This window comes from Thermobia domestica, chromosome 8 (assembly GCF_964235325.1).
Source record: "Thermobia domestica chromosome 8, izTheDome1.hap1.1, whole genome shotgun sequence".
Classification (NCBI taxonomy): Eukaryota; Metazoa; Arthropoda; class Insecta; order Zygentoma; family Lepismatidae; genus Thermobia; species Thermobia domestica.
This window is the reverse complement of record NC_137461.1, coordinates 56844274-56852881: the sequence shown is the minus strand read 5'-3', so window position 1 is coordinate 56852881 and position 8608 is coordinate 56844274. Positions and strand designations below refer to the sequence as shown.

Below are 8608 nucleotides of genomic sequence, written 5' to 3'. Positions count from 1 at the left end.
GTATGATCGCATTTTACACCGCCAGGTTCGTTCTCTCTACTCACAACAAACAGTACTGCAGCTTCTGGTACTTTTGTAACAGTATTTATGGCTAGACTAGGTATAATTAAGATGCGATCTGGACCCCACACATATTCTTACCCGGAAATCGAACTAATTTCTATACGAAAGGCGAGAAGAAAAGAAGATAGGGCAAAAATTTTAAAACTTTCTGCTATGATGAAATAAGCGTCAAAGGTATTTCTTTCAAATTATTTACTTATCTATTTTTATCAATATCAAATGGAATGATCTACAAAAATTTGACCGCTGGATTTAACCGGTCTCACCTGCCGAATAGTTGTTCAATGTTACAGCAATAATTGGACTTGTGTTGTTCTGGTAGTTTACCACTATCTGCTGGCAGATCAATTGATAGAGAAATATCCCAGCAGTTAAATGTGTATGTGTTATCCCATTATTGTTCTGTATCTATTACCTATGTAGTGCATGTGAGAATTTCAATAACTCTTCAATCTACAAATAGTGAAAAAATGAATGATTGGATTGTGACCTCCGACATACCTCTTTATATGTCACTTTTTCACTCTTTATACGTTATTGAATTTATATCTATAGAGGATATGGTTTGTTAAAAAAAAAAAAAAAAAAAAGTTTTCTCTTTCATTAATATATATTAGGGATGGCCAGAACCGGTTCCTGGTGGAACCGGTTTTTCGGATCCAGGTCTGGAAACGGTTTTTGGACCCAGGTCTGGAACCGGTTCCCAAGATCCGGTTCTGGAACCGGGTTTTCGGATTCAGGTCTAGAACCGGTTCCTAAGATCCGGTTCTGGAACCTTGTTTTCGGATCCAGGTCCGGAACCGGTTCTGAAAACCGGATCTCCGAGAACCGGATCTTTGTGGCCATCCTTTATATATATATGAAATCACAACCGTCATAGGTGCTCAATATATGGATATAGGAATTGTCCAATCACGGCAGGGATCTGTGGTACAACCCACGTGGTCCGAATGGAGAGCACCGAGCTCGAGAGTGAATGGTTGTTCTGGGAAGCGGACTGGGTGCCGTGGTGCTTAACAGCTGGGCACGGTATGCTGGAACTCCAGGTCATCAGTCAGTCACTTTTTCACTCTTTATTACGTTATTGAATTCACATCTATAGATGATATGGTGTTAAAAAAAAGAAAGAAAAAAACGGTTGTTTCCTCTTTCATTAATATCTATAACTCTTCAATCTATTTTTGAAGGAATAACCACACTTAAGGAATGCATAAAACAACAGTTCATTACGAAGGGATCATTCGTTAAATTTTAGCTACATAAATGTTGAGGAAAAGAAAGAAAAAGTAGGCCATCCATTGACGTAGGCCCTGTTGACTTCAACCTTCTTGACCCTGTATCATATCTGTTCATAAGGAAATAATTTTGCACGAGTTACTCGGAAACGTAGGATAATAATATACATCATCACTTATGACAAATGAAATATATTTCTCAGTAGAATACATCAAATTTTGACTTAATTGACTACAGAAAGAAGAAAATTCGTGGCAAGGCATAATTTTATTTCTAGTTAATCTACTTTGCAATTACTACTTGTGATTACTTTGCCTTCAAGGGGTATAGTAAGTGAAAAATCTTTCATTCAAAAATATGATTTTTATTAATTGTTTTGAAGCCGAAATCGTTTTTGAACGCTGTTTATTTGTACGTACGGTTCATGTTTACCTAGAAATTAATAATAATAATAAAAAACTGACATACTTACACTTAAGACTTACGTCATACGCAAATACCAGGATTGTTTTTTGCAAATAAGCTTGGAAACATGAATTTAAAAAAAAAATAAAATAAAGAGAAAATGTTACCATTTATCTCCCTTTCAATCCAAATGTTCAACACAACAGTTCCTACCCACGCAGAACAAAGAAAAAAAAATACTGAAAAAATAAACCCCAATCCAATTTGTCATAAACAATACTTCTATGAACCACGAAATCCTTTTAAGTGCACAATGAAACTAACTTCCGACAAATACTTATATACAGCTAATCAACATGATCAGAAAGGAGGTAGTACATGAAAACATGTATTTACAAAACGTACAGTACAGTTCGCACTTATGCTAATGTTATCGTTTGATTTGTAGTTTCATAGAGTTTGTTTTAACAGATGTGTCATCTTCACTATATATGCATCACCCATCACATACTTTCTACGTTTCTCGATCACACACACACACACACACACACATACATATACACTCATATACAAATACACTCGCACGCATGGATGTACTACTCAATGATAAAAGCAATAAAATACATATGCATTATTTTAATGCTCTCAGGAGCACTTATTTCCTAAAATTGTGTACTAATACAACATAATGTTGCTATTATTTGTGATACAGAATAATCAGTGTATTGAAAGCCTCATTATTGATGCTATATGAATTACTATTATTATTATTATTATTATTATTATTATTATTATTATTATTATTATTATTATTATTACTTATTAACAAGGGCTTCTTCTGAAAGTGAAAAGTCAATTATTTTACAAAATAATACTTAGGTTCTTCAAGAAGAAACAAAACCGGGGAAAAAATACGATTAATATTTATACAACAGAGAATGACCATAGCCAGAAAGAATCACCACGAAGGTGGAATGTGTTACTTTTAATTATTACATAAGTATTTTGGACTGGTTTTCGCCGGCATAAATTTGCGAGTAGCACTTCAAAGTCTTCCCAAGTGCCAATCTATCACGTATTTTGAGATCCAAACTACAAGAATACACCATAAACTTAGAACAAAAAAGGAAAAGAATACTGGTAATATATTCAAAAGAAAGTTATATACAGGGTGTACTCAAATAACAATTCTTAAATATTAAATGAAACTTTGACTGAAAAGGGGAAAGTTGGTATGATGAAAGGGATGGTATGATTTCTTTCTTAAGGAAGAGAAAGGGATTCAGATAATTTCCGTTTTAATATTGATTTACTGCGGCCAACGAACAAACCGAATGATTTTCACAGAATCGCTTGAGAGGGCAGTATAAGATCTTGTTTCTACTCTTGTCAGATTCAAGAGTAAACTTGAAATATTATAGCGAAAAGCGATTCTCTCCAAATGATTAAGAAATTGTCAAACGTAGCACAGATTTTCACATATTTCCCAAGATGAAAGGGTTCCCATTTGATAAACGTTAAGATGAAAGAACCCTTTCATCTTAACGTTTATCAAATCCTGAATTTATCCAGAAATTTCGTAAAGGTATCACTATCAAATAAAGATTGAAACTCTTTACGTCAAAAAATTCTTGCCAAATATTGTTTTTGAAGACGTGTAAACGCATACATGGATTTAACTATCCAAATTAATACTCAGAATTTTCTATAGAATTTTAGTATCTTGGATTTGATTTAGTCCAAATACATAAGAACGTGAAATATCAAGTTTATCTAAAATAATATAAATGAAAATAAATACAAACTAAAACAAAGAGTCCTCGAACGTACTTTGTTGCTATAGTTATTAACACCTAAAATTTGTGTTTTTTTCATTCGATTCACTGAATATATGGAATTATAATGACGCTATTCTCTAAACGTTTAGTTGATTGCGCAATTACGAAAATCCTTTATTAATATTAGCTTGGAGTAGTTACCTGCCATAAGCATATGCCTCGATACATAGAATAAGAAAAAAGTTGATTTCATTTATTGTGTCATTTTCCCGTACAATACGAAAGAAAATAAAATTATTTAAAGGGAGTGACAACACAAAGGGACATATATTAAAAAGAATAGGTTTCATGACTGAAATAAAGATTCGTAATCTGGAACTTAAAACTAGAAATTAAAAAAAAAAAAAAAAATCAACTGTGCCACAAATACTAGCAACTTTCACTACTACCATAATTTTCGAGAGAAAAAAAAAACAGAAGGGAAATTATACAACTTTTTGTCATCAAATCACAAAAGTCTTCGGAAGACATCTCATGTTTAAATTTACCACTTGTGTGATGTTTTACATTAATCCACATAAACGAAGCTTTTCTTAAAAAAGATATTTTATTTTTTATAAACGGCAACCATTAGCTGACTTCTAACTGATTAATGTAAATCACATCGTAAATATGTTAACGGCACTTCTGAAAATCTGAACCAATACATTTGTGTTTGATTAAGCTTTTTAAGTTTCACTATGTACAGCATAATCTCTCCTAGTACAGAATATTGGAGTTTCCCCTTTAAAAAATATAGTCAATTATTTCTTTCTTCTAAAATGCAAATCATCATCAGCTTAACCAACTACAGAAAGAACTAATATGTACCCTATTATAGAGAGACCACGCAGGCTTCAAAGGAGGAAAAAAAGAAAAAAAAACATACTATACTCAAAATGGAATATTTATACCACGCAAGCTTATATTATGCAAACATTTTATCTTGTAACTTTACTATGACACAATTCATATATTTCTCAGTTTAGTGATACTAATAGGTAAAAAGAAAATGGAACAAGTCACCTGCATCCACAAGAATATTTAAATAAAGTGAAACCTACTAAATACGGACCTTGAAGAGGATTTGGATAAATTTTACATTTAATGAAAGTAATTTTTGAAAAAAACACATACGCACAATGACTAGGATTGTTATTTTTAACATTTTGATCATACTTCCACTTTATCCAAGTTCTGTATAAGAAAGTTTTACTGTAACTGCTTCTGTTAAACGAAAGAAGAAATTCACTTACCCTTAACTCTGACTCAGGAACATCATTTACTTACTAACCTTTGGTTCCCAACCAGTGTGTCACGATAGACTGGTGTCATGCAGTCCCGTACGGTGTGTCGCGAAATTTTAGAATTTTAAAATCATGGAACACTTAATAATTAGTTATAATCAGTTCTGAGACAGACTGTACGAGTCAACGCCTCCAGTCCCAACAGCAATGCTCAAGTACTACGTAGAGTTACTAAAAATTCATAGCCTTACACTATTTTAATTTATATTATTATTAATACAAAAATCAATCAAATGTGTCGCGATCTTGTGAGCGTTCAATACACTACGTTGTCAGTCAAAAAAGGTTGCGAACCACTGCTCTAAATATTTAATCTAATTAAAAAAAAAAATTAATAATATTTACTTTTGTACACAAATGTCAAAATACATACTTAATTACAGTGTGTCAAAACAGTACCAGGTTCGATACATAACAACTATTCAATTTGATTATGATGGTGTTCCTTGCAGATTAATTCATACAGAACAATTATATAAATAAATAAAATCAACAATTCCATACAGTACTTCGTATTGTACCACTTACTTCTCTTTAATTTTTACGACTATCTTCTTACAAAATGGTCTTTTTTTTTTATTGCAATTTAGATTACTATGGATATAAACATATATTATGCATACTGAATCTTCTTTTAAAGTGCAAAAGAACAACACATGACACGTACAAAAATTTGTTTTTCATCTGAAGACAATAACATTAGATGTCACATGTATGTACTGAAAAACATACTTATTTACTTAAATTAATTATTTGACTTCTGTGCGTAAATTACATTCATACAGTCTCTTGTATTAAAGTGGCTTACTTCATTATTTAACGTGTTATTTTCTGAATTAAATTAACAAATTAAGAACTTTAGTTCCACTGATGATTCTTATTACATATTTCAATAATTTTTAAAATAACCTATACAAAAATATATTAATTGGCTGTTAACATCACAACAGCCATTGAATCATCTACCTTAAAGTAGTACTACTACTTTTAGAATCAACAGAAAAACGTAAAAATGTGATAAGCAGTAGAGGATAACTTAGAGAAGACAGAGATGAATACAACGAAAATAATAATTACGAGAAAATATGCAGGTTGTCATAATTTTAAGCATAACTGTACCATATTCATTGTTGTAACTGCTCACCGCTTCAGAAATCCTTTTTTAATTACACAGACCTCGAATATAGTAGAAAATGCTCATCTATACCAAATACCTACATTACCCACACACATACACACGGTAACTGATTCTTAAAAAACTATAATGCGTTTGAAAACGTATAGATATTTGCCTATAATTACAAGAGATAGATCTTCAGTGAAATAATCTGAAATGAGGAATACGTTCTAGATACGATTCTTGCTTGTATTAAAAAGCGAGGAAAAAAAATTAATTATAAAAACTACAATTATTTACCAATAATTGAAACTTACAAAAATAACAGTTCTAAAGAAAATTGGTCTTTATGTATGTGTCAAAGGTATGGCGAACCGTCCACATAAAAAAAAATATTATGCGTTAGTCACAGGAAAATAGGATATTAACACCTTTCGAGTAAATACATCCCATCCTTACGTCTTTGTTCTTTCTAGTGAGGTCTAACTTTCAACCGATAACGACGTAAATCAAAATGTTTTGTCTTACACAAGGAGAGATTGTACTGTACACATCATTGCAACTAATAACTAATTTATTTTCCGTCATCATAATGACCCGGTTCTCCTGCTGATACTCTTCTCATGCACACATTATAAAACACACACACACACACATATACATACATATCCACAAATACATACGTACGTACAAAATGTATCACAAACGCATGTTACTATACTGGTAACGCCTAAACGTATGAACTCTGTACCTCCTTCGTAAAGTTCATTATCATATATGTACATAGATAAGTTTAATCGTGTTCATGGAATGAAACATTCATTCTGTTATATATGAATATTCACACACTAAATCTTGAGCATAAAGATACTTTATCATATTTATAGTACGGCTATGAACGACACTGCCGAGAACTTAAGCAAATTATGTGTAACAAGTTGTATCTGATACAGTGACCAGTGGATATCACAATAATTATTATGCAATTAATTTTGAGCTCTGAGAAGGATTTCAAAATATCTCCGAGTACAGAAAAAGTTTGTGGCACTAAAACAGAAGTTAAATACCTGAGTGGTAACAAATATGAACAACATAAGAGAAGGAAGGGAATATAATGCCTGTAACAGTAGTAATAACTCAAAAATTTCCCAAGACTACGCAAAATTTTTAGAAATGGAAGTTTGCTTATTGATTAATTAGTTATACCAATTCTGATATCTCTCCATAGTATTTGCGAACACTACTTTAACGAAATACCATTTTCATTTTATAGAAGTTCGCAATATGTATTCTATTTGAGTATCACTAACTGAACAGGCTAACAGGTACTACAGTAGTTGCTCATGCAATCCTATCCTCTTGGGCATTTTTTTTTCCCCTATACTTACGAACAAAATGACACGAATTAAATTTTCTGTAAAGCAGCGTAAATTCAAATCCACCACTATTTGATAAACGCAACAAGAACCTATTTAAGTACTTATGACATGGTATACTCGCGTGAAAACAAACTGATCCATCAAGACAATGAAAAAGAAAACACACTTGCGTTAACAGATGACTGAAATAGAAAATAATGCTCAAGATGCTGGCTTCAATGAAAATGATAACTTAGGTCTAGAGTTGTTTTTGCCGAGGATCTTTTTCTGCTCTTCTTTCAGTCGCTTCTCTTGCTCCTTTTTCAACCTTTGTCTCTCCTCTTCAATCCTCCTTTGCTCTTCAACCATTGCAAGCCTCTCTTCCGCCTGTCCAAATAAATAAAAAACATATTATACAGCATTGCGTTACATTTAATAAAATATACTTAGGCGATAAATATTATCAACGAGGTACAGTGAAACCTTCCTTAACGGACACTCCATAATACAGGAAGTTTTTTTTTTTTTTCCGGCAAATAATGTGATATTAAAGGGCAAAACCTTCTGTTTTACCGACACTATCAGATAAAGACATGGAGTAGTAACTTCTTCATAATGTACAGGAATTGTTCTCAGTTCGTACGTAGTTAGCACAAAAATAACGCACAGTTAAAGAAGTTCGTCATTAATCTATGTGCCAATAAAACCCTCCAATTGGTCAAGCAGTTGAAACACACTTCGAACAGAAACTAGTGTCCGCAGACTACGATATAGATGGCTGACAATTAATTATTGCACACTTTTCCCCAAAAAATTCATAAACCTAATGATTTATGAGTTTCACCTACATTTTCAGTATTTAATAATAATGCTGCATGTTCTTGTTGCGTTACAAAGTTTTGGTAAAATCAGCATGTGTGTTCTTTGCTGGAGAATGACACGTAGTTGAGAATTAAATTATCACACACGTAGTATATATACATGAGTGCCGAAAATCATGAGATAGTGGTAGGAAACTAGCTGACGCCGCGGAAACATTGCGGAAAACCGGTCAAACGGCGCGAAGCGGTTTCAGTGTTGTTAGTTGGACCTACGTGAGTGCAGTGAAACGTCGTCTTCCGTACTGATGGCAATCCAACGGGAATTACCAGTGTTCGAGCGAAGCATGATAGTAGTGCTAGACGAATGGGGCATTCGATTTCGGAAGTCGTCTGGACATTGAAAATGTTCTTGCTCCACAGTGTCAAGGGTGTGCCGTGACTACTACACCTAAGACATTACGACTCACCAATATCAACACAGTGG

At 32.8% G+C, this 8608-nt stretch overlaps 1 protein-coding gene across 1 annotated transcript in view; it reads right to left on the bottom strand.

Annotated features, from left to right (window-relative positions):
- Window positions 1-1474: 1474 nt before the first annotated feature.
- The window catches only part of Arglu1 (Arginine and glutamate rich 1), a 58275-nt gene continuing 51141 nt past the window's right edge, over window positions 1475-8608 (bottom strand). The window contains exon 5 of the mRNA XM_081768472.1: window positions 1475-7690. Within this exon, the coding sequence (XP_081624598.1) occupies window positions 7526-7690 (165 nt within the window). The 3' untranslated portion in view covers window positions 1475-7525. The remainder of the gene's footprint in view (window positions 7691-8608) is intronic.